The 26,995-nt window shown below is 45.3% G+C and overlaps 1 protein-coding gene across 2 annotated transcripts in view; it reads right to left on the bottom strand.

The window, feature by feature from the left end:
- MCPH1 (microcephalin 1) overlaps positions 1-15,999 on the bottom strand; it is a 1,654,378-nt gene extending 1,638,379 nt beyond the window's left edge. The window contains exons 1-2 of one of the 2 annotated variants that reach the window (XM_078647933.1): positions 15,815-15,999; positions 11,381-11,472 (exon numbers count right to left, since the gene is read on the bottom strand). In XM_078647933.1, the coding sequence (XP_078504059.1) occupies positions 11,381-11,472; positions 15,815-15,854 (132 nt within the window). In that variant the 5' untranslated portion in view covers positions 15,855-15,999. The remainder of the gene's footprint in view (positions 1-11,380; positions 11,473-15,814) is intronic. The other variant, XM_078647932.1, reaches the window with a different exon arrangement.
- Between the last annotated feature and the right edge of the window lie 10,996 nt (positions 16,000-26,995).

The raw sequence follows: 26,995 nt of genomic DNA, 5'->3' as shown, positions 1-26,995 counted from the left end.
TGGCTGGCCTAGCGCTTGCGTTCATGCGAATTTTATAGGTTTTTTAACCGGCGTAAGCGCACCCGGAAGCACCCGAGCGCATACGATCGCGCAACGTAAGCGCCGCCGGGCGCGCCCCGGGGCGCGACTACGGGCACGCACCGGGGCGCGTAGCGTAAGCGCGTCCGGTCATGTGATCTGAAAATAACACTTTTCATTGGTTCAGATCAGTTTTGGTTTCCAAATGATGAAAGCCCGGATCATGTGACTTGAAAATAACACTTTTCATTGGTTCAGAACAGTTTTGTTTTCCAAATGATGAAAGCCCCCACCTTTTTTCCTCATTCTCACTTTGTTCTTTGAGTGAGGAAGACCTGCTTTTTTCTTACAGATATGGCTACAGTCATATCAGCAGCTGGAGCATCACCACCACCACCAACATCAAAAGGACCACCAGAAGATCACATTGGTGGTCAAGAAGAAGGAGGAGGAGGAGGAGGAGGAGGAAGAGGAGGAAGAGAGAAGGCAGTTCCTGCCTGAAGACAATCCCCCATACAAACCAAAAGAACATTCTTTTTTCTCCAGGGTACGCGTACCGGTACATGCACCGAGGCGCGCACCGTTGCGCGCACCAAAAAAAAAAAAAAAGAATGAAGGAGTGAGCATGAGGGAAAGGGACAGAGAGACACAACAACTCTATTCAGAGCTACCCTACCTCTAAGCACTTTAAATTATTATTTTACTGTTTCACTTGGTTGTCCCCATGGTACGCTCCCCGGTGCGCGTACCGGGCGCTCCCCCCGCGAAAATCGAAAAAAATAAAATAATGTTTTTCCCCGCGGGGCCCTTTTATGGCCCCCACATCAAACCTAGGGGGTCAGGGGGGGTCTACCCGGCCCCCTTTTGGTCATTTCCCCCTTTGTTTTTGCCACCTCTTGTGTCTCGATCCTACCGAGACACAAGATGGCGGCCGCTCTGGACTGTTTGGAATGTTGACAGACACCCGAGAGCCAATCAGCTTTCCGCTCGTGTACTCGCGTTACAAGCCGGGTGCGCTCCCCGGGGCGCGCTTATAGATATATAAAAAAAATTTAACCTAAATTACCCAAAATCCACTGGAGCACATATCTTCAGACATAGCAAAGGCACATCGGGCTACCAGTCCCTACAATTTTGCCAAGTTTGGTGGAAATCCATTCAGCCGTTCGGGCTAAAAGTGAGTCCAACCGCCCTATGGAAATTAACATGGGGAAAACACGTTTTGGGACCCCCCAAATATCTCTGCCCCCGCTTGACGAATCCCCCCTAAACTTTCAGGGAAGGAGCAGAGCGGAGCGGGCCATCTTCTTTGAGAAATTCGCGAAGATTCGTCCACCGGCGCCAAAGTTATTCCCAATAGAATGTTGCGGATTTCCTATGGAAAACAATCCTAACTATAACTACCTACTGGCGACTGCCAGTAGGTAATTATATATATATATCTCCTTTTGTTCCCATATTAACCGTATCTCCTTGTGTTCCCATCTGTCATATATGCATTCTTTAATTTCAATGTATCATGCATGTAGCCAATTACTCCTATATTTTGAGTATGACTTTTTGAGCCCAACTTTTAGATTTGCAGCCCATTGTTGCTACTATTAGTGTATTTAGGCCTTTGTTCCCTTCTTTCATGTATGTAACTTTTTGTTTCCCATCTATCATGTTCATAGCCTTTTCTTCCCTGTAGCTGAAGGCCACCTAACTTGACATGACTAGTTATCAAGAATCGTGAAACACTGGCAATGGCCAATGCTGCATTGCCGAAGTCCTGTGATCTGCCACAGTGCAGCGGAGTGCCAAGTATGTACAATAATCTGCTTCCCAGAATAACCCCACCCCTTACAACTAAATTACCCCAGATCTTACATCTGGTTATTTGGGCCCAGAAAACCAAGGGTAAATCGATAGGCAACTAGAACCCGCCACCTGGGTGTGATTCTCTTGTCTTTACTTAAACACATTCCATGATGTAGCGAGGGCGATCTACCTTGCTGCTTATAGGGTTAATAAAAGCATGTTTTCACATTCCAAAAGATGCCAGGAAGGAGAGCTGGTTAAAAACAACCTATAATTGTGTTTATGAGAAACAACCTATTATTGCATTGATGAGGGATAGCAGCCCTCATCCTCCGTTTTACCTAGGCCATTCTGTTCTACTGCACCGGAGGCCTGCCTAAGATGTTACACTGAGGGTCAAGCTCTTCTACTTTACCAGCGGTCTCGGACTTTCTCTCTCTCCCCAAAAAATGAATGATATAATATGGAGGTAGAATTTCAGTCATGCAAACCAAGCTAGACAGCAACTGAGCACATGGCGGGGTTAAGCCCTGAGATTCAATGATATCTTTAAACAAGCATTGGCATAGCCAATAGGTCTCGCCTTTGGGACCTTTTAAGTGTTTGGTTATCCAGCACAATATCCTTGGTGCAACAACATCGACTGTTGCATGGCTAAACACTTATAAGGTACCAAAGGTGAGACCTATTGGCTATGCCAATGCTTGTTTACTAATGTTATACAGAATTTATGTTGAGGAAACAATTGAAAACACCTGAGATTTTAAAAATATTTACTCAATGTGCAATAAATTCAACGGACATGATGAAGAAGGTCTGTATGTCTCAAATTGAATTAGAATGATTTGTGGTGTGTGAAGGTCTTGTCTTGTTAATCTTTAACGTTGATAGAAGAACATCCAGGCAGAGATTAATGACAAAGTCACATCAACAAGGAGCACAAAACCAATTAGCCCGCTTCATGGAAAGAATAGGCAGCTGTCAGAAGATCTACTTTTAATGTAACATTAGAATGAGCTTTTTCAGCCATGAATCCTTTAAGGATTATAGTTAAATTGGGTAATAGTAGCTCCTCTTTCCAAAGTGCCTTGAGATCTGTGTGGCAAAGGACTATATGAGCGGTAAGTTAATATACTGTTGGGAAGTAGATATAGACTATAGATTGTTTAGGCTGCTCATATTACTTATAGGATAGTGAGGGAAGGTATAAAAGACAGAAAGCGGTTCTGAGCAGTCATAACACACAGGGCATGTAATCCCATGTATTCTGAGCTTGCCCAACGTTTAGCTATTTACAAAAAAGGGAACGAAACTCAATACATGGATGTCCATTCTTCATACTAATATTCAGTTTCAATGGTTAAGTTTAGAACTACAATTGTGGAATGTCTTTAGAGAGGATGCAGGGTGGATAATTAGGGAAAAGGTTAAATTAACACACAGCACCAAACTCCAAACCAGTACAGCACTCTTTCAAGAAACAAAATGGTCTGGCAATAAATGCAGGCAAGTAGATCATTAATAGGAACAGATAATCACAGCAAGACACCATAAGGGAGGTGAAAAAGTATGGCATTGTTCAGGTTTGACTAGGGTCCAGAAAGAGGAGGTGAAGAGGTTAACATTGCTGGGCACAGTTTATTGGCCCGACTCATTTGCAAGGTTCAGTCAGACTCAATTGCAAGATGGTCTGTTTAATCCCTTCTCTTCAAGAAGCAGTAAAAAGGCAGTGGTAACGGACCATTAACTAAACATGGGACAGGATATACCCAAGGCTTGGATGCAGTCTGTTATTGATTGGGATTTAAAAGACAGAGTAAGAAGGTAAAATCTTTAACCAGAACGAGCCCCAAATCACACCTAGGTCCTAATCTACCCTGCCAACTGATTTGTTCTTCCTGGTACAATTTCTACTTAAATCTTTATTTTTAATTTCCTTCTTTGGTTCCCCTAATCGAATGTGTCATTTTGATTGTTACATTTTACTCTATGTTTAGGTTTCGCCTCGCCGAAAGGCTGCGCAGCAGACTTTCTGCGCAAGGCGAAAGCTTATGTCTAGAGATGTGTACTCATGTCCCGCCCCTCTGTTCCATTGGCTAGCTCCATAAATGGAGGCTAGCCATTGGAACAAAGATCTGTCCGTCAATTGCGGAGCAGATTCGGGGGCGTTCTTGCCATTTTTACTCATCCTGCCCCTTTGACAACGTCATGCGGCGGCAGGCGGGGTTTATTTTTTTTTTTGTCGTCCAGGTTTGTTTTGGCCATTCCGCGGCCGACCGCCGCCGGAGGAAGTCCAGGTGAGTGCTTGTTTTTCCTTGCCTTCCCGCCCCCCCTCCCGCTGTCCGTTCCCGCCCCCCCCCGCTGTCCATGCTTCTTGTTTTAAATGTGTGTGTTCGTGGTTCTGTGAAGCGCTGCGTGGACTGCAGCTTCATTGCGCTATCGTTGTTTTCTCACCCCCTCTCTGTGCAACAGTTATTCATAGGGCATCCCTGTGGCAGCGAGTAGTTATCAGGGTATAGCGCACACACGCCCGCCCTGCGGTGTGGAGAGAGCCGGCACCACGCCGAGTGCACGTTGGAGCTCCCCTCCCCCCGCACCTGGCAGCGCTCGGGCTCAGGTGTGCAGGTGACGCTCGCAGGACCCTGCTCTGCAGAGCGCTCGCCCCGGGTGCGTCCGTTGGAGGGACAGGCCTGCGGGAAACAGGTGAAGTGGGGGCCTGTGATTGCACAGGGGCCTGAGGGCCACGAGACTGGCGAGCCGCCCGAGTCCAGGGGCGTGACGCAGCCCTCACCCCACCATTTCAGGCCAGTGGCGTCATAAAACTCGAATATATTCTGGAATATATTCCTGTAAATTGCATGTAAGGCGCCCCCCACGCTCAAGGCTCAGTCAGGAGCTCAAGGTATGCCCATGCACAGTGCCGACCTCCCGCCGCCTGGAGTTTGCCCCCCCCCCTGCACCGCGGTGGCTATTGTTCCGCCACCGTTTTCAGAGGCGAATACTTCTGGGGCCCTCTATTACCACCAGGCCACGGAATACGCAGGAGACTCAGGAGCCCCGCATCACATCGTGCAGGGGGTTGGACATCATTTTGTGCTACGCCATCACCCTACTCAAGTGTCGATGCAAAGCCCCTAGAGCACTAACTGAATCTCAGGAATCTGCCCCCCCCCCCCCCTATTTTCTGGTTTGGTAGTTAAAACAGTTATCAATCTTATAATCTTATTAATTGGGGTCGAGTGGCCCCGCACATCCTTGCCCCTGGCGCCACTGCACCTGCCGCACTATTGACAGATGCGCTCAGGGGAGGAGGCGATGTCTTTACATTGTCCCCACTCATTTCTGCCTCACACGACCCTCTGTCTCTCTCAGCCTCTCACCTTTGCCGCTTTATCTTTTCCTCACCCCATCGTACCTTTGCCTCATCCCTTTCTACCTCTCACATCACCGAAGTGTATGCTGCAGCCTCCCTTCTCTTGTGTGTAGATTCACTTCCTTATACCTCAATCACATATCGCATAAGTGCCTCATACCTTCTACCTCACTCTGCCTCATTTTTCTCCCACTCTTTTCTGCCTCAATCTCGCCTCTTCCTCAATCTCCCTCTCATCTCTGGCTCATTCTACCTTACACCTGTGCCCTATTAATGCTTAGGTGTCCACCTCCCTCAGGAAGAATCACTGCCACGTTATTTCCCCCCAAACACTGCCTCATAAGAACCCCCTCTCCCCTGCCACCCCCCCCCTCGTGCTTCATGTGTTCCCGACTGCCTCTTCCCTCGGCGCTCCTTCACCCTCCCGTTGCAGCCCGCTCTGGCACATCTCTGTTTTTCTCTCTCACCTCTAATTACATTTCCCTCCCTTCCCAAAATCGCTCTGCGTCGTTTTCCTTGGCCCGTTGTCCCTTCTTGTTCGTGTTTCCATTTCCACATGACAGCGCCTCCCTTATCCCTCCCCTCCATCTCGTGTGTCGATGTATCTATCCCCCGGCCCCCCTCCCCACGGCTCTGCACCTCTGTGGTCTCCTTCCCGGCCCCTCTCTCCTGCTCCCCACACATTTCCCTCGGATGCTCACACGGCCCTCGCCCCCATCACTTCCCAGAGTGGATGGCAGGGCAGAGAATCCACCCTGTAAAAGATGCACAGCTGTTTCATTCCCCGGAACCAGCCCCTCACTTTAAAAACAGCTGTTCCTGTAAGTCAAAAGGAGTGGTCAACCTCTGCCATTTACAGCAAACATCTGTAGCACAGAGTGGACCGGTAACAGAACCGTGCAGAGCGTGAACCGAACACACAATGCGCCTAGAGGCGTTCTGGTACCCACCATCTGCGCTATATACCCACACATTAATGTATCCATCTAACTTGTCAACTGAAAATATATCTGGAATATATTTGCTTCTGATTATAACAGATGCATACGTGATTTGGCTGGAGAGGTCTTGCCTTTCTCTCCAGCATTACTTCATTCATCCATTCAAATAAGTGACATCTGTTTTTAGCGTGTCCTGTGACTCGTTTGTCTTGTGCAACTCTCCTCGTGTGACTGCCGCTTTAGGAGTCTCTCCAGGCAGCGAAAGTACCACTCCTCGCCCTACCTTAAGACCCTTCCATGCTGCTGGCGTGCCTGTATGTCCTCTGCACCTCTCACTGCTGACGGCAATCCTTGCTGCTCCACCCTTGACTGATTGCACTGTACAACCCCCCACCCACCCCCCTTGACCACACATGTGCATTCACATGCAGCTAGCCCCTCTTCAATTCTAACACCTCCGAACTGTCCGGGTTTTTCAGCAAACTGCACTTTGAATTCTGGGCCTTGTAGTTTTTCTCACTGAGCGTATACGCCTACAACTTCATATAGAGAGGAGTTTGCTTACAGGAACGTTCATCTGTAACCCTAACAAACTGTGGGCACGCCACATTTGATGCACGGAGTTGAATGGAGGAACAGCAGAGATTTCATGATTTGCCGAGGATCACGCGGATAGGACAAGTGTAGAAGCCGAGACCTAGGTCTGCAATAGACTGACCTGACAACGCGATTTCTCTTTTCAACCTGGGCCTCACAACACCCAGAAGTTCTGTCACAAATACGACTCCTCTCCTCCCTCGTACACAGAAACCCAGCAGTTTCACCACAGTTCTGCCTCCTCTCAAGGCCACCGAGTACAATCAACTATAGACAAACAGGCGGTTTTTCGTTTTAATGTATGTCCAGATTTGTGTCGCAATGTATGGTGGTGCAGTGTATGACTGGGCGTTCGAGACCAAGTGAGTTGGGAAGGGAGCATGTATTGTATTGCACAGTCTTGAATACACTACCTCCTACAGGGACGCCTGCTGACTCTCCTCTTGATACACTTCTGCAGGAGTAAATGCACAAGCCAGTTTTCATCGTAGTGCAAAATGATAACTGAAATAGTTGCAATACAAATCACATTTGCGAGAGATTAAGCTATTGCTATTGTAAATGACAATCGGTACAAAAGGGGGTGGTGATGGACGGAGCATCTGAATCAATCAAACACTCACACCCAGTCAAAAGATCTGGGTTTAATCCATCACCGTTCTTTAGCCCACTCTGCCACCCCAGTTCAGACATGGCTATATGCAAATCAGTTTGACCCTGTGCCTCATGGGAACAGTCCAGCCCGAACTGCCAAGCCATGTCTTCCCTGGACCGGAAACAAGCTTCCGAGGACCGGTTTCTGGCATTCCAGCCGTCTTCAGCCCGGCTTGCTTGAATCCAGTGGCAAAGTGAGCAAGGGACTCACGTCTGAGCATACCCTGCCACACTTATGGCGGCCAAAAGCGGTACAAAAGGGGGTGGTGATGGACGGAGCATCTGAATCAATCAAACACTCACACCCAGTCAAAAGATCTGCTCAGACGTGAGTCCCTTGCTCACTTGGCCACTGGATTCAAGATAGCCTGGCTGATGAGGATTATGAATCCGAAACCGGTCCCAGGATGCTTGTTTCCGGTCCATGGAAGACATGGCTTGGCAGTTCGGGCTGGACTGTTCCCATGAGGCACAGGGTCAGACTGATTTGCATATAGCCATGTCTGAAATGGGGTGGCTGAGTGGGCCAAAGAATGGTGATGGATTAATCCCAGATCAGTTGACTGGGGGGTGAGTGTTTGATTTGCTCAAGCGCTCCGTCCATCATCCCCTTTTGTATCGCATTGTAAATGACAATGCCATTTATTTATCCGTTTTCAAAACCAAACACATAAATAAAAAGTTTGTCATTCACAATGCCAATAGCTCAAACTTTTCCAAAGGCGAAACCGTTGCATTGTAAATGCTTGTTCTAATTAGGCTTTGGATTTTTATTGTTTTGCATTTGGACTATTACTGTTTTAGTACTGCATAAATACACAATGCCCTTTGCTGCTTAGGTACCAGGAGGTTGAGTTCAGATTAATTTAGTGATTTCAAGGGATTATTCACCCACTTCAAATACTAATCTAATTTCTTACCATCTTTGAAATAGAAGTCGAAAACCTCCAGTGGGGCAGTGTTCTATTAAGGAAGTTCTCTAGAAGTCACATAGCCGTTGGACGACATCCTGCTGAAGTCATTTGTTTTGGTAGTAAAAGCTCAGAGCGGAAGAATTTCAGATTTTGTGCTCGCTGAAGTCCTTGGGTCCGGTGGATATTTTTCACCTCTTCGGCCAATCTAGTTCTACCTTCGGATGTCTTTTTTTTTTTATGGCATTTAAAATACACCGGCGGGAAAAAAACTGAAACTTTGGCTTTTCTCATGGTCTGGCAACAGCCCTTCACAATGAAAACAGTCTTTGGGGACCAGTCGCTCTAGGTACATGTCAAAACTAAATTGTTGATAGTATCACTTTTAAATACTAGGCACCCCATCTTGTGAACATAGTGGGCACCGGGTGTTTCCCCGGTGGGCCGCTAAGATGGGGCTGGCAATATCGGCCCCCTGTAACAAAATCAGCCGAAACCGGCCCTAGAAAACAGCTCGGCTGGACTTCCCCTCTCCCCCATTTGGGAAGGGCGGCCGATCAGTTTACAAGGGCCGGTTTCAGTTCCCCGTCTGGCCCTGGCAACAATGTCCTGTCAAAAAGCATTGTTTTGAAAGGTGTGCCTGCAAATTCAAAAGCTACAAGAGTAATGCTACACAGGTAATCCTGAATCCATGTTTTATCAAGTTAGATGGCACAACATATGCTGTACACCAGGGGTAACTTTTTGATGCCATTTATGAATTTACCTACATCATATACTATGGCCTTAAGAGAACGTTAAGTTGACCAATAAGGAGTTAGTCAATTTTAAAATGTTTTAGGTGTGCACAGTTACAAAATCAGCAATACCAGGCAGCAAAAAATAGCTGTGACCATGCAAAAAGAGGCACTTTTTTCATACTAGCGATAGGTTTCTTACATAAAGGTAAACATAGGATGAAGGCGGGGGTATCTTATGGCTGTTAGAAATCCCTATCCAATAAAATACATGCACTATCTGTCATCTTTGCATCAGTGGTCTGGATAGCTGTTCCACTGCATCATCACTGTCTGAAACTAAGTAGTTGTGCAAGAGGGAGCGGATCTGATCTTGGAGTTGGACTGAAACTTCAACACGATGGTCTCACCAGGAAGCGTTCATCTGTAACAGCTAGAGACAGAGGTTGTCACGGTAAGGCTATCTGTCTCCAGTAGTGAGAGAACATGCTCTGATTCAAGAGATATCTTGTGCAAGGGAGGCAGCACATTTTTTTTTTTTAAATTATAGGTGGGGTGCAAGCGATTTCTCAAATAGGATGACTTTTTAGGAGGTGATCAGGAGAGTGGAGAACATTTCTTAGTTGAAACATTTTGAAGAGGTGATCTACTTGGTTGGGAGTTTGGGGACAATACCAGAGGTTTAAGTTTGTGCTGCTGATGTGTTGTGGATCTTGGTCTCCTGTATCTTTTAGATAAGGGAGTAAAAAAAAAAAAAAAAAAAAAGATTTTTACAACATTCCTACTAAGGGTTTCAAAGCATCAAGGGAAAACCGTGATACTCCTAAATCTGAAGTGGGCCTGACACATTGGATGACTGGACTTGCTGCTCACAAAAATATACTCAATAATCCAATCAAACCAAATGATATCCAAATAAACAAAGTCTCATTTAGAGCCGAGATAGAATACTGCATCCTAGCTCAGTGTCCGGTCCACTGCCCACAGAGATAAACTGGACCAATATGGCCATTCAGGTTTCTCACAGATCCAGAGATCTACTATCATTCCAGAAGTTAGTGACCGACTTAAAACTTTGTAGGTAGGATATGAGTGCTAGGAAAATGACTACATGATGGACATGCGAAGAAATTCTATGTTTCTCAGAGCCATGGTTTAGGGGCAGGCATTCAATGACACAGAGACAATAGGTGCATGCAGAATACACTGAGATTGCAGGCTAGTGTTACTTTGCATCTTTGTTTCAAAGCAGGTAGTTCAGGATTGTAAGTATTTCAGAATCGTCCACGAGGAGACACTATTCTAGCACTTTAAGAATGGAGACGAAAGACTGTAGAGCAGTGATACTCAAAGTACCGCCCAGGGGCTCCATGAGGCCCTCCTGACCTTTACATGCGGCCCCCATGTCAATAGCAACACTGAGTCTTGACTCAGAACGAACATTAAGATGATGCTAAATAAACAGGCATGCATTTATTTATTTCAAGGGTAAAGTTTAAGAAATAAAGAAACTAGGTTGTCCTTCACAGCTCAAATTTAGAAACACCTTTATTTTTTAAAGACTTCTTGCAGCAGAAGTTTAAAAATATGATAAACTGTGTTCAAATTATAACAGTGTATATCATCAACATGAAGAACCGTTTCACCTTAGTACATCAGATGATACCAGTATATTGAGAAGAAAAACAATGAGTTGATTTCAAACATGAATTTAGAAACTTTCATTCTCCACTCTTACATTAATGCTAATAGTGAACTAAGAGGCAAGTCAGTTGTTACATGCACTCTTTGGGTGGCCTGGTTTTATGTTCTACATGAACAACATTATGGATTATTTAGTCAAACACAGGAGTAGGTTTTGTATAGCACACATCATAAAGTTATGCATTTCGAAATCCTCATATGTGATAGTGAAAAGGAAGGAAAAGTGAAATAAAACAATTGCCTAGGATCACACAATTTAGTTAAGTGAAGAAGCTCGGATTAAGCCCAAGGTTTTTGGTTTCATATTGACAATTCAGACACTAGATGTATATGCTTCTCTTCCCCTATACCCACTCTATTGCCAATGCCCCAGAACTCCCGACCACTACCCTGCTGGCATCAAAGCGGCCCTCCGTCACATCACAGACCAAGTTTGGATGCTCCTCGGAAAATGTTTGTGAGAACCCATTCTCTAGAGTAACAGAATTAAATCAACCACCTTTCATAAATCTGTGGATTAGATAGTTTGCTACATTTGCACTCTTCAAAGTGAAGCACTCTGGACAAATCACAGACCTAAGAAAACAAGTTATTTGAAAGAAATAACCAGATGCAATGCATAAAGGATATAAAAGGCATGCTCACCTTTGCCCCCAAATCAAGTAGTTGTTGCGAAAATGTTTTTGAATAGTTTTCGGTTCTGTTTGATGACCAAACTTCAACATAGGCCACGACACCTGCAAACGTAAGTACGTCAAAATGAAATTGATTCCCCATACACCAACTTCATGAATTCTCTACATACCAGCTTTAGGACTTTCACAAGCAAACGAGATGTTAGCAAACAGCATTAATGACCTATTGACAAGAGGTTTGGTGACCCTGGAATGGTGCAATCACAATGCATATATATATATATACATATTATTAGCCACACAGAAGTCTCCCAACAAATTGTGACTACTTGCAAAAACAAACTACATGAAGCGAACCTATTTTCAACTGTAATATTATTTTTCATTTCTAACGCTCAATACCTGAAACGTAATTATTGCTAAGATAGTGTTCATTCAGGATCCTGAAGTAGGACCATAATATGAGACACAGAATGTCAAAAGAAGAACGTTTTCTGCCTTCCATAACGTCAGGGTGAGCAGAAGATGGACTTAACAGAGTGGACTAAGAATTTCCAGTCTCTTCTGTACTTGAAGTATGGAGGAACAGACGACCAAAAAACGTTGGTAAGCTGAAAATGTTTTTTTGTCAGTGGTGCAGGGTCACCCAAGCACTTAACTGTCAAACACCCTAAGCAAGAGGAGGTGTAGAGGGGCCCTTTACTTTAGGCAACAACTGTGCCGAATGACTGCCTTCTGGACAAATTACAGCAGCATTGCTTAATATGCACGTAATTGGGCATTTAAAGATTTCCAGAGTCCTCCAACAATGGTTCACAAAGGTAGTCTGTCAGACTTTCAGGGCATCTACACGCGTTATATTTACGAATTAATTAGAAGAATTGGCATAGTTAGGAATATACGGGAATTCCAGTATGGCTCCGAAAGACATGGGCCAACATTGGACAAATTAAATTCCAAATTGGAATAGGCAGAGAACCAGCTATTGCCAAGTAGAGAAACAACTGTAACCCTCATCTGTTCTCTTCCTCAGTTCTCTTCTTGCTGCCACTAGCTTCTCCTCTTACACTCACCTCTTAGTGAAATATCTGCTTGCGAGCTGCAACACAGCAAGACGACTTCTCATTCCACAATAAACCACCTTCTGCACCAAATTCTGGCACACGCCCACCATTCAGCTTGGGGTACGCCAGCTTAAATAAAAAGTTTCTAAACCCATTTAGCAGATTTTCAGTAAGTTAGAATTGCCCTGCTTTCCTCTGCCTCACCAGAAAACACCACTGGTCATAGTTTAGAAGGTAGATTACAGTTTTCCTCAAGGAGAACAAAACAATATTAAATCAAGTTCAACAACTATATATCAAATTACCCTAAAATGTCTTATTTTCTTTTACTAATCTTTAAAACCATCTACCAAAATACATAATCTTATATCTCCAATTCAGTATTAAAAATAAAATAAAAGGGTTTGTGCTGTAGAGGGTTGGGCCTACTTGTCTCAAGGATAAAATACACATGGAAACTTTTTGCCCTTGACCCCAAACAGTATGTCTCGTACAGGAGAAATCGGTGAGCAACAGGAATAAAGGAAACAAGTGTAACATGGGAGCCAACCAATGGTAAGTAATTGAAAGGCTCTAACCCCCTTTTAAGATTTGTTTTCTTCATTATAAAAGCAAGCACTGTGTAGGCTCACCTAAAAAAGGAAGTTTGCCCATGGAACCCCACCCAGCAAACCTGAGCTACATACGTATATACCAAACAAAAAGGTCAACTAGCAAGGATAGATTAGACACCAGGATTACTTCACAACAACACAAACTAATTTGATTGGGCTGAGTGACTAAATCACAATTATGTTTGCTACTTTGATGGTGTTACCACCACTTATCTTAGTTTTGATTACTCAAAAAAAATTTTAGTGGGAGGAAGTTCAGAACAATTATAGACATATATATATATTAACTATGGTACACATACATATTTACTAACACAATTGCAAACAATTACACAAAGTGTTTTAGATACCCATTGAAGAACACAAATTAGGACAAGTAATCAAAAGAATCATCTATTACTTGTCCCTCCCGTCAGTCTTTATAAGCAGTAGGTGGTTCTCTAATTCAATCCTTGGTCCACCTGGAGGTAGAAATAAGGGTATAACTTGACCAAGGCACAGTTATATTCATAGTTCATTGGCTAATGTAATTACAAAATAATCCGTCTTGAAGGCATTCCTCCGTTGTAAGAGCTTACAACAGAGGAGTGCATTCCAAAAAGATTATTTCATAGTTACATTGGACTACAGGTATGGCATGAACTACTTCAATGGAAGGAGTGCCATTGAGACGCCTCAACTAATAATCAAATTTCTTACAGTGCCTCAGACCCGGGACCTGTGGCGATAAGTGATGATGTGACTTTCCTCGACTGCAGCTCACAAAAGTTGCTTTCAGAGTCTGCTGCTTTTAATTCTGCACTGAGGTAATGGACGTGTTTCATTAAATGCTTGACAGCATTTGCAGGGTGATGCAGACACCTGCACTAAAATTCCTTATGTTAACCCATGTGCCACTCGGCAGGGCTTGAACCGAGCACGTGAGAAGGACGGGTCAGAGAGAGAGTGAGGGAGGAGACTACATAGAAGGGACTTGGCAAATACAATGCACAGGGACAGAACAGTAAATGTGAGGGGCTATCTAGCAAGCAATTGTGCTATAAAAAGTGAGATCAAAGGAAGTGACATCACAGCCCTAACATACATGTGAGTGGATGCATTTTGCAGTATACAACAGTCTTATATTATGTCATCAACAAAATAAGGGATTAATTCACCTACCTACATGGCATATCTGTGAATGGGTTAAACTATATTCACTCACATTAGTGGAACTATAACCCGCTTCAGACATTTTTTCTTGCTATTGCTAACACTGTTATGTTATGTTATATTAATTTCTAGAGCGCGACTAACACCATTAGGTTTCTTGGCGCTGTGCTGGAGGAACAGTGAAAAGGATGTGAGCGGAATCTAAGGGTATGAGGTGGTGAAGAGGAAGGTTTTAAGGAGTGATCTGAAACTAGAATATGAGGGTGCAAGCCTAAGAGAAAGTGGGAGGGAATTCCAGAGAGATGGGGCTAGAAAAGAGAACCTAAGGCCCCCGTGTTTTTTCCTCTTGAACCTGGGAACAGATAAAAGAGCCATTTGGGATGAACGTAGATTGCGGGACGGAGTATAGAGATGAAGGAGGGAAGAGATGAAGGAGGGAAGAGATAAAGGAGGGACCCTGCCCAGAGAGGGACTTAGAAATAATACAGCCTAGCTTAAATTTACAGCGGGCGGATACCGGCAGCCAATGAAGACTCTTTAAGAGTGGACGAACGTGCTAATCTTTCGGCTGGTGGTAGATCAAGCGAGCGGCTTGATTTTGGATCAGCTGGAGTCTTCTCAGTTGGTACTCGGGAATACCAGCATACAGTTCGTTAGCGTAGTCAAGGCGGCTGATCACTAACGCCAGGAGCGCTAACGTGAGCGCTTCGGTGGTAAGTAGGCGGGAAATACACTGCCTAGATAAGAGCCCTGTCTCGGGTCGCGTCCACATCCTGTGATTCTGGGCAAATCACTTAATCTCCCCGTGCTTGAATGTGTAACGTAACCGGTGCTCATGTAAAGCGCTCCGATACCTTCGGGTCAAGTTCGCGCTATATAAAATCTGCATAAAAAAGTAGCCATGTTTGCATCATGGCTCTCAAGGCTGAGAAACTAAGAAGCGTTTTCTCAGCTGAAAAAGTTACATTTATCCAGTTATTTGAATGCCATCATGTGTCATTCACGGTATCTCAGTCTAGGCACCTGCTACGGCCTATTGTAAAAAGACGTGTGACCAAATTCTAAAATTGTGTAAATTATGGTATTCATAAGCGTCTTGCTCATATTTACGTTTCTACAATAACTGTGGATAGTAGAAACTGTCCAGTTGAACCAACTATAAAAGGTATTTTTTTCTTTTTGTCAGTTAACTCTTTCAGACACCAACATTGTGGGCACTTCTTAGATCGTGGGCAGTAATGTACATCTGCGTGGTGGCACAAGCTCACTGTGTCCTTACGTATCACAGAATCCCAGTGATTCACAGAATTCCTTTTCTTCACCCAAGCTATAATGAAAATTCTCGTATACCCTTTCTTTCCAGGTATCTTCTCCATCCTCGGAGCCTTTCTTCCATTAAGTGGTCTATTATAGCTGAAGCATCGTGGTAAGAAGTGTTTTACACAATCGGAAAGACTGAAACAACGTGTGTGATTGTAATGCGAACAGTGGGTTTAAAACGGTGTATCGTGTCTCCCTTTCAGCCTTTATGCCTCCCGAGATCAGTATGTCTTTTTTTCACTCTGCAACGCATTCTCAACTATACCTCTTAAATTCACAGAAAAACTACTTCACCTTGCAGAATTGCCCCACGGTCGCGCCCTGTGACATCCATGTCTGGGGCAACTCAAGTTCTTTAGATCAACATGCCAGAGGAGCAGCAGCTACTCCTTCGACGAATCCGCGCGCTGCCACTCTTTCAAAGTTGTATCCGAGTATGCGCCATGGCTCGCGTAGACGCGTTTCCGTCACATTACCCAGGTAATTTGCAGCAGAGCAAATGGTGTAGCCATTTTATGCCTACTTTCATAGAATTTAATACACAGGCATACATAAAATGTGGACTAATATATCAATTTATAAAACATGCAACACTTTTCTAAAGCAGTTTAATATTGTATATACTTTGTCACTAAATTTTAGGTAGGCAAGCTTGTACTTATTTTTTGTACTAAGTAGCCATATAATAATACAATTATTTAAAATTGATAAAAGAAACCATGAAGTGGTAGTATATGAGTGGTTTTCTTCGGTGTTAGCCCAATTAAGACGAAAAACGTTTCTTCTTAAAATGGCGCTGACATATGCACGGCTTTACTGTAGTGACTAGGACGTACTGGTGCAGTCCTCTGTTTATGTCTAGAGTTACTGGCTACTGATCTGCTGCTCCACCCGGCAGACTTGCCCATACCACGTTAATCCTGAAAGGTTCGAGGGTAAAACCGTGCTCCCTTCCCACTCGCGGAGGGTCTGTACCCATAATGTTCTATTAGTCAGCGTGTACATGACATTATAGACCTGTCAGCTCACCCTAATTAGTGAGCGTCACCCTCCTCGCTCATATTTACCCTTTCTGAGCAGCAAAATGTCTCCATGGGCTTTAATGGGGACCAATTAAAACTTCTGACTTTACCCTCATTTCAGTGTCAACAGATTGACGGGTGTGCAACCTAGGCTAGATGGCTTTTGTGTTTATTTGAGTCGCAAATGGTTGGGGGAGGGGCGGCACAAACGAGATGCTGGATATATTTGTATTTCCGGTACAACGCGCATCGTTTTTAAAAAATGATTTGCTTTGTGTCTCCTGCAAGTTAAACGTCTCACTCTCAATACTTGGGGTCTCTGTTGTATACAGGAGACCGATGACCTCTGTAATGTCTTAATATAATTCCAGTGGATGATTGTTGCAGTTCCACTGATCCAGAGGTGCAGCTGCTTCTATAATAATAAATAATAATAAAGACATTTATAAAGCGCCTGGTTACGCCATCCCGGGTTCCCGCGCTGTGGAGAAAGGAACTGTCAGGGGCGAGCATGCAACAAATTGACCACAAGAAACTAGTAGTTAAATAAATACGTTTTTAACTGTCGTCTGAAATTAGTCTCCGACCTCTCCAACCTAAGGCCGGCCGGAAGTTTGTTCCAGCTTTGGGCGACTAAGAAGCAGAACGAGCGGCCACCCATTCTTGCCTTCTTTATCTTGGGTACTATCAGCAGCCCCGTACCCTTGGATCTAAGGTCCCTTCCAGGAAGGTATCTGGTGACTAGATTCCTAAGATACGCTGGTGCCTTGTCCCTAAGGATACGATGGCAGATAAGGAGGGCTTTAAACAACACCCTTTTTTTTTTTTAATTGGAAGCCAATGAAGAGCATCAAGGGCCGGCGTTGAGGCCGCCCTTCGTGGCAGCCTCATGATCAGCCGTGCTGTGGCGTTCTGTAGGACCTGTAGATGTCCCAGATTCTTTCCAGACGCACACGCGTAATCAATACGAGAAGTGATAAGGCATGTCTCAGCGTCTGTCTGGCTTCCAGCGGGAGCAGGTCTAAAGTTTTGCGTAAGGTTTTTAAGACGCCAAAACACTTTCCCACAACACGGCGGATCTGACCATCATAACAAAGGGTGGGATCTACCCATACCCCCAGATTCTTAGCTTCCCTACAGGGCATCGGGGTAGGGCCCAGACATAGTGGCCACCAGTCAGAGGTCCAGCTGGATCTGTTTCCACCTACCACCAGCACCTCGGCCTTTTCGCCATTTAACTTCAAGCAATTCTTGTTCATCCAGCTGGCCCATTCCTGCATACATGCCTTAAAGTTAGAAGCCTGGACCGAGGGTGCTTGGGATAGGGAGATCAACAGATGGGTATCGTCTGCGTAGGAGACTAGCTCCACACCAAACGCCGGGACCACCTCAGCCAAAGGAGCCATATACATGTTAAACAAGGTGGGGCTCAGGGCAGAGCCCTGAGGCACCCCCTTTTTCCAGTACGAAATCCCTGGACTGGAATGTTCCTCTTCGTACCTGGAAACTGCGCCCTGTCAGGAAAGATTTCAACCAGCCTAGAGCAGGACCCGAGACACCACCCCTGCTCAGACACTGCAGCAAGGTGTAGTGTGGTACAGTGTCGAACGCTGCGCTGAGGTCTAGCATTATCAGCGCTATGGTGTGTCCCGCGTCCACCCCCTGCCTAATGGTTTCCGTGGCCCTTAATAGGGCAGTTTCCGTGGAGTAGCCAGCCCGGAAACCTGATTGAGAGGGGTGTAGAAGGTTGGCCTCGCCCAGAAACGCCATTAGCTGTTTATTGACCACTTTCTCTGCTACCTTGGCCATGTAGGGCAGGAGGGAAATAGGTCTTACGTTTCCTAGGATGTCGTAGCTAATGGAAGGTTTTTTCCTAATGGGCAAGACCACAGCTCTCTTCCAGTTCACTGGCAGTATCTGCGATACAAAGGAGGTGTCTAGTAGATGCCTAATGTAGGGCTCCAGAATCTCCAGACTCTCTCCCAATACCTTAGGGGGAGCAGGGTCTCTAGGGGAGCCTGATTTAATAGTGAGACATATGCTCCTTGAGGTCTCAGGAGGGGGGACTGAGAAACATGTCAGCCTCCTCCCCGTCTCCCTGTCTCCCACCAATTCCTCAAAATCTAGACCATTCCCAGGACAACTACTGAAAGTAGAGTAGATGTTTCTCACCTTCTGGGAGAAGAATTCTGCCACCCTATTACATTCACCCTCTGAATCATCACTTGGTGCATTTAGATTAGCCACCGCGGAAATCTCCTTATATATTGTAAACAACTCATTTGAAGAGTTCTCCGCATTTCCAATTCTAACTTTGTAATGTGCCGCCTTAGCTCCTCTCAGTTGTGCCTTATATTTCCTCTGTCCCTCCCTGTACAGTCGCCTATTCTCTGCTCCAAAATCCTTTCTCCAGCACCTTTCCAAGCGCTTGCATCCTGCCTTGGCTTGCTGCAGGGCTGGGGTAAACCATGGGGCAGATTTCCTTCCTCTGGTGCCTGCTGTATTCACAGTTGGCGGCGCCACCTTATCAAGAGCATTAAGAATGCGCCTGTCCAGGTTTTCACTAGCGCACTCACTGTTTGACCCCCCAGGGGGCCCCCTTCACTCAGCTCTTTATTGAATTTGTCCAACGTGAAGCTATTCCACTTCCTACAGGGATATCTGTTTGTCACCCCCTTCAGTGTCTCCTCTGCGGTTATATCTAGGCTAAAAGGCACCAAGAAATGATCCGACCAGGGAACTGGAATTGGAGTCCCAACCTCCACACTTTCCCAGCTAGCAAACACAGGGTCTAACAAATGACCAAATTCATGCGTGGGGGAACAGGACCTTAAATCCAGTCGCATCGATTGCAGGTCCTGACGCAGCTCGTCCGCCTCCCTATGCACGGGGTCCTCCAGATGCACATTAAGGTCACCCAGCACCAGAAATGTATTTCGCCTAATTGCCACTTGGGCGATGCCTTCTAGGAGACTAGCCCTAAAATTACCAAAGGCTCCAGGTGGTCTATAAATAAGGATCACAGTTATTGAAGACTTAGGGCCCAATTTTAATAGAAAGCTGCCAGCCTCGCTCACCGGATCACCTGCTCCATCAGGATTCAATCTCTTCTGAAACAGACAACAGTCTCCACATAGCTCCTTGCCAACCCTATGATTTTATCTGGCTAAAAACATGAAACCTCCCATTCAAAAACTAAATCACCGCATCCTTAGCTCCGACAAAACCTCAGCTCCTTGGTAAAACATTGCTTTGACTGAACTGTTGTATTCCTTTTCCTTAGCTACACCTTCTCTACGGCTCAGCCAGGAGGAGTGCTGGAGTGCTTGGTGATGAGTGGAATGCTGAATGCTTGGTGATGTAAAAGAATGCATGGGTGCCTGGTGATGTGCTAGGTGTCAGTTGGAGTGTGCAGGCTGAGCAGCAGGGAGGCTGCTCATGGTGTTTCTACCTGTTATCATCTACCTACTTACCTAAAACTTACCATCTTGTTAACTTGAAGCGAATCTTAATAAACCATCAATAGCCTCTGTGTTTGGGAGCTGAGTTGAATCTGAATGGTTGGCTTTATTATTGTTGTTAACTGGACATTTATTTATTTATTTTATTTATTTATGAAGTTTTATTTAGCGCGAACAAGATCCCGAACGATATCAGAGCGCTTTACAATAAATTGGTAGTGGTTGTGGGGAAAATGACCAGCAAGTGTTTCCCTTGTAGAAACTGCCAGATTTTGCGGTCTACATATCTGGGATAGAAGAGTCGAGCCCGCACCGAATTTTATTAATAATTGATCCATGGTACTAGCAGCCGGAACTGATCATCAAAAAGGAAAAGAAGCACAGTGGTGATTTTTATCTTCCCTTACAGCATAACCCCAGTGCTGAGTGAAGTTTTAAGGAATTGTATGGATTTTTAACAAAAAGAAGGCTGTTACGGCATGGAGGAGTCTTGGCACGTGTACATGGTGCAAAGTGGTTTCCAAGAGCAAACAATGACGATGCGTTATTCCAAGTCGGTCAATCGTGCTGCGCAACGTCGTTGGGGGCATGCACGCGCCTGGAATCTAAGGGGAAGTTGTGGCTGCTCTTCAGGCTGCGCATTGTCCAACAAGATGCATAGCCTGTGTGAGAAGTTGGCCTGATGTATGATGTCCACAGTCCTGTGGGCACCCTGTATCAGTCCAAACAATCCCTTATGGTGGTGGTTGTAAGTCAACCTTATAGACAAGCTATCCTAGAGGTAGCGTGGACTAAGCAGCATAAAGGCTTTAACTTCAGAGGGTGAGTGAAGCCAGCTGTTTTACCATATGCAATCCTGTAATATCAAATGAAAGGACACCACACAAGTTATATATTATCAAAATATATGTATTTATTCTTAGAATAATCCCCACTACTCTTTATGAGCAATGAAGCACAAGCGTTTAAATAAAAGCACAGTATAACATACACAAGTTGCACAGTTATGGATGAGGCCAGGGGCCACTCAAACCATATATCAAAAAAGTGGTATAACAATCACTAATCGATCGGGGGTAAGGCCTAGGGCCTTGTGAATCGCTGGGACTACACTGGACTAACAGCAGTTAGGACGGGAGTATCCCACGGGATTCGGGTGCAGTGCCTAAAGCACATGCATGCACCAATGCAAAGTCAATGGTGCGTAAAAAGTTATCGAGTTACAGGTTTAAGAGTCTTTCGACTGGACTAGAAGGACAAAACTTTAGACTTAGACACTAGAGGTGTAAACCACTACAGGAGCACCGGTGTTCAAGAGTTACCTCACCCACAGGAAGCGGGTGCACAGGTGCCAAGATGTGTCGGGTTTCGTCACGAAGATCTAGGGTGCCTGGAGATGAAGATGCTGCAGGCGTCCAGAAGAGAAGTGTCCGGTGCGATCCAAGGGTGGGTCGAAGTTGTAGAGTACCTGAAAGCAGAGGGGACAGAGTCTGGGTCACTAGCCAGTGACCAGGAAGGAACCAGGCAATGTCGGGCGCAATCAGGTCGATATCGTGTAGCTTCTCTCCGCTGCCACGTGGTCTCTGGGGCACCGAGGATGTCCTGGAGTGAATCACGAGCTGTCCCACGAAGGCTCTCGCTGTCGGCGGTGTCGGCTTCAAGATCGGAGTCAACAGGCCTTGGCAAATGCAACCCACGCAGGATTCGAAGATGGCTTAATACTCGGACCAGCAAGGTCTGAGCTGGTGCTCCTTCTCAGGGGAGCGAGGGCCAGTCTGGAGCAACCAGACTAGCTGAGCAAATTCAAAGGTTCTTCGGTACTGGGGCCACTAGCCAACGGGCAAGCGACCGGACCAACGCGTCGAGCAGGAAAATGCAAAAGGGCCCCACGCAGCACTCATCGAGTGTGGAGGGGTGAGCTTCGGTGCAAAAGCTGCTCGGGGCTGGAGCTTCTCAGACTCCAATGCACAGCTTCGAGGGAGCCTCGGATGCTGCACGGTCAGCGCTTCGTAGTTTTTCCAAGATGGCCGGCCCCACGCTTCAGGTCGCCTCCACGGGTCTCAGCTCTGCAGGGACTGTGGATCGGGCTGTTAGAAGGCAGGCAGGCTGGGTCTTGTCGATTTCTGTCGCTCGAGTTCCGGCGGGAACTGCAACAAAGCAAACGTCGAGGTGCTGGATGGTGCCTGTTTGCACAGGGTGGTCACTCCTTGACCACAAGGCAGATTCTTCAGTCTTCCACGTCGAGTGGGATGTCGAAGGGTCCAGAGTTTCGTTTCATAAGTTTCAGTCAGGATAATCTGATGTGCATTGGCACTGCTCCCACCTATATTCCAAATCTGAGGGCTGGATTACCTGCTAGGTCCCTCCTATGGATGGGACCTGGGAAGGGGGTGGTTACACCCCTTTCCCTTTGTCCAGCTTCGTGCCAAGACTGGGGCAGGAGTGCCCCAGAACCGGTTCGACTGGAATCTGCCCAGGGACACCTTGTGCGCCCCAGGCAGTGTCTAGTTTCTTTCAATCCTCCCTGCTACAATCCACTATCTCCTGTCTGGGGTGGTGTAACACCTCCCTGTGACAGGAAACCCTTTGTCCAGGCGTCCTCTGCCAAGTTTCGGTCAGCAGCAGGAGGCCAGACATGTGTCTGTGGCAGCTGCATCCATTTTGTGATGCTGGGGCTCTGGTTAGGATTAACCGCGTTTTCAGTAAAGTAACATGCCTTCACCCTCTAGAAGGGTGGGATGCTATCCCCATTACCAGGACTGGCAAGGGTATAGTATTCCAATGTGTATGACACCAAACACGACATGTTTTGATAAAGCCAAACCAGAGTTGCAATAACCGCGAGGATTATAATGCACTTAAGAGTATATGGTATGGCAGTATCACTGGAACAGCATTAAGGAATTGGTCCCCACACTGCAGACAGGCTCAGCTCATGCTAGAGCACCATCTCACATAAAACCAAGCACTCTGCCTCCAGGACTGTAAAGGCCTGCCATAGGAGTGATTTATAGGTGTCTATGTGTCCAGATATAGGTTTAGACATTGGTATACTATATCTAAGCAAGGGGTGAGTACACCACCTTGCCCCAGCTGTGTGAACAGCCAGTTGTGTCGATTTAAGTACCAGCCAGGGGTGGCAAAAGATATGCCGCAGCCCCTGGTAGGCCTTGGATGCACCTATGCCCTGAGCACCTATAGTGCATGGTACAGGGGCTGACAAGGTGTCCAGTACCAAATTGGTTATGTACCTATAGTACATGGAGTCCATTTAAAGAGAGAGCAAATAGCCTGGGGCCCTGATTAGCAGGATCCCAGGCCAACTAAGTCGAAAACCAGCTAAACACAAGGCCAAAAATCTGGGGTAACCATAGTCAGGTATCCACCTTCCTACAGCCTGCTAGGTCGGACCGGAAGCACCATTACCACAAAACAAGTTGACTTTGATGAAGCTTGTATTTGGAGCAACCTACGGGAGTCTCCACACCAGTTTTTCTCAGGACGGTGTTCTTGGAGTGACTTGTGAATGAGTGAAGAAGCAACTAGCTCTAGGTTACCTGTGCAAGAACAGTAAGAAAGACATTGAAATTATTTAGAAGCTGGAACACTTTGAGATTATGCGGCAGCCCTCAGCAATGTGTGATGAGTCAAGGACTTTGGCAGCTAATCGGTTGCTGTCATTTAACTGGATGCATTTTTGCGGCATCATGAAGCAAGCTAATGATATCATTGTTTTAGTTTTGTTTGTTTTTGCCAATTTCTCATGCATGAGATATCATTCATCTGGTGAACTGGGAATTTTCTGGTATTTTCCATACTTGTTATTTCAAGCAACTGATGTTTCTGCACTGTTTGTGTTATTCTTATTGTCACTATTCTGCCGTGTTTATTTCATGTCATTAGCAGTTTCTGTTTATGCTCCTGATGTACACTTTTTGGGTGGTGTATACTCCATTTTGCCTGATTCTCAATGATTATAGATTCTTGTACTTTGATGTGCAGTGTATGTTTAATAATGGTGTGCTGGTGGTTAGATCTTGTGTTGTGGTTGGTAGGTTTAGGGTAGTAAGTACCATACTAGAGGCTTGTAGGGTTGTGAGTATCCTAGTACAGTGTTGTAGGGTGGTGAGTGCCCTAGTACAGAGTTATGGGGTGGTGAATGCCCTAGTACAGAGTTGTGGGGTGGTGAGTGCCTTAGTACAGTGTTGTTGGGTGGTGAGATCCCTAGTACAGTGTTGTAGGGTGGTGAGTGCTGTAGTACAGAGTTGTGGGGTTGTGAGTACCCTAGTGAAAAGTTGATGGGTGGTGAGTACCCTATTACAGAATTGTAGGGTGGTGAGTACCCTAGTACAGAGTTGTGGGGGTGGTGAGTGCCCTAGTACAGTGTTGTACGGTGGTGAGTATCGTAGTACAGAGTTGCAGGGTGGTGAGTGCCCTAGTACAGGGTTGTTGGGTGGTGAGTGACCTAGTACAGAGTTGTGGGGTGGTGAGTACTCTAGTAAAGAGTTGTAGGGTGGTGAGTATCCTAGTACAGAGTTGTGCGTAGTGAGTACCCTAGTAAAGAGTTGTAGAGAGGTGAGTACCTGTTAGACCTGGCATCCTTGGCGTGGTTTCTCCCTATCTTTTTGCGTCTACCTCCTGTATTTTTGATGCTGTGCTGGATTTCGTTTTTGCTGGTTTAGATGCTTTGGGCACTTTTCCACTGCTGTCCAGTGTCAAACTGCAAGTGCTCCCTGTGTAAATTGTTATTGTGATTGGTTATCCATGATTGGCACATTTGTATTACCAAGAAGTCCCTAGTAAAGTGCACTGAGTGTGCCAGGGCGGTAAACACACATTACAACGCATTTTTTACAACGCACTACCATTACAACGGAACTTTTACAACGCAAATACCATTACAACGCATTTATTTACAACGCATGTTTTTACAACGCAGGTACTTTTACAACGCATACCATTACAACGTAAGTATTGGTAAGTATATAATTATATTTAAAATGTTATATGTTAGTTTTTTTTTAAAGGGGTATTTTTAGGGTTCAGGGTCAGTTTTAGGTTTTTGGGTAAAGAGGTATTTTTAGGGTTCAGGGTCAGTTTTGGGTTTTTGGGTAATGGGGTATTTTTAGGGTTCAGGGTCAGTTTTGGGTTTTTGGGTAAAGGGGTATTTTTAGGGTTCAGGGTCAGTTTTCAGTTTTTGGGTAAAGGGGTATTTTTAGGGTTCAGGGTCAGTTTTCAGTTTTTGGGTAAAGGGGTATTTTTAGGGTTCAGGGTCAGTTTTCAGTTTTTTGGTAAAGGGTTATTTTTAGGGTTCAGGGTCAGTTTTCAGTTTTTTGGGTAAAGGGGTATTTTTAGGGTTCAGGGTCAGTTTTCAGTTTTTGGGTAAAGGGGTATTTTTAGGGTTCAGGGTCAGTTTTCAGTTTTTGGGTAAAGGGGTATTTTTAGGGTTTAGGGTCAGTTTTCAGTTTTTGGGTAAAGGGGTATTTTTAGGGTTTAGGGTCAGTTTTGGGTTTTTGGGTAAAGGGGTATTTTTAGGGTTCAGGGTCAGTTTTCAGTTTTTTGGGTAAAGGGGTATTTTTAGGGTTCAGGGTCAGTTTTCAGTTTTTGGGTAAAGGGGTATTTTTAGGGTTCAGGGTCAGTTTTCAGTTTTTGGGTAAAGGGGTATTTTTAGGGTTTAAGGTCAGTTTTCAGTTTTTGGGTAAAGGGGTATTTTTAGGGTTTAGGGTCAGTTTTGGGTTTTTGGGTAAAGGGGTATTTTTAGGGTTCAGGGTCAGTTTTGGGTTTTTGGGTAAAGGGGTATTTTTAGGGTTCAGGGTCAGTTTTGGGTTTTTGGGTAAAGGGATACAGGGTAAAAATAAAATAAAATTAAATTTAAATTAAATTAATTAAATGAAATGAAATTAAATTAAATTAAATTAAATACAATTACATTACATTATATTAATTTTAAATAATATACAATTAAAAAAAATATATATACTTACCAATACTTACGTTGTAATGGTATGCGTTGTAAAGGTACCTGCGTTGTAAAAAAATGCGTTGTAAATACATGCGTGGTAATAGTATTGGCGTTGTAAAAGTCCCGTTGTAACGGTATGCGTTGTAAAAACATGCGTTTTAACGTCATATATCCTGCCAGGGCTGGTGATTCAAATGCTACCAGTGGGCCTGCAGCACTGATTGTGCCACCCACATGAGTAGCCCTAAAATGGTGTCTCAGGCCTGCCATCGCAGTGCCTGGGTGCAGTCTGTGAACTTCCATGTTGTCCTGGCAAGTGCCCACACTTGCCAGGCCCCACCCTTCCCTTTCTGTGCACATAGGACACCCCTATAGTAGGCCCAAGGTACCCCCCTGGGCAGGGTGCAGTGCAGATGAAAGATTGGACATGATACTGATGTGTGTAACATGTCCTAATAGTGAAATACAGCCAATTTCGTTTTTCACTATTGGGAGGCCATCTTGCACATTGGGTAGAATGGGGAAGGCTGTGTACCATTATACCAGCCTATCTTCCCATAGGAACACGATGGAGACTTGGAGTCTGGTACCCTTGAATTCAGAATTTAATAACACATCTTTTTGTGAAGATGGTTTTTAAATCCTGCGTTTAGAAATGGCACTTTTAGAAAGCTGCTGTTTCTCTGTTCAAACCTTCCTGTGTGTCTCTGCCTGGTTGTGGATTGACTGTCTGGGTGTGGGGAGTGACTGGGGCTGGTGAGGCGTCTTGGCTCCAGGAGCCTGGGTGTGTAGTCCTAGGCTGAATAGGCCCATCTGCATTTAGAGAGGTGGGTGGGGAAATCCCTGTAGCCGCGTTGGGCTGTGCCTGCCTCCACAAAGGACTGGCTCCACCTCCTGCTGGGCGTCTGAGGACACTGGCCACCTGTCTCAAAGGAAGAAGTTGTGCATTGGCAGAGTGCCCCCAGGACTGGTTTGAACTGGGTCCAGAACCCCCAACATATCAAGAACAAAGACTTTAGGGGTATAAAAG

The sequence above is a fragment of the Lissotriton helveticus genome, chromosome 6 (assembly GCF_964261635.1).
Source record: "Lissotriton helveticus chromosome 6, aLisHel1.1, whole genome shotgun sequence".
Classification (NCBI taxonomy): Eukaryota; Metazoa; Chordata; class Amphibia; order Caudata; family Salamandridae; genus Lissotriton; species Lissotriton helveticus.
This window is presented reverse-complemented; position numbering and strand designations above follow the sequence as displayed.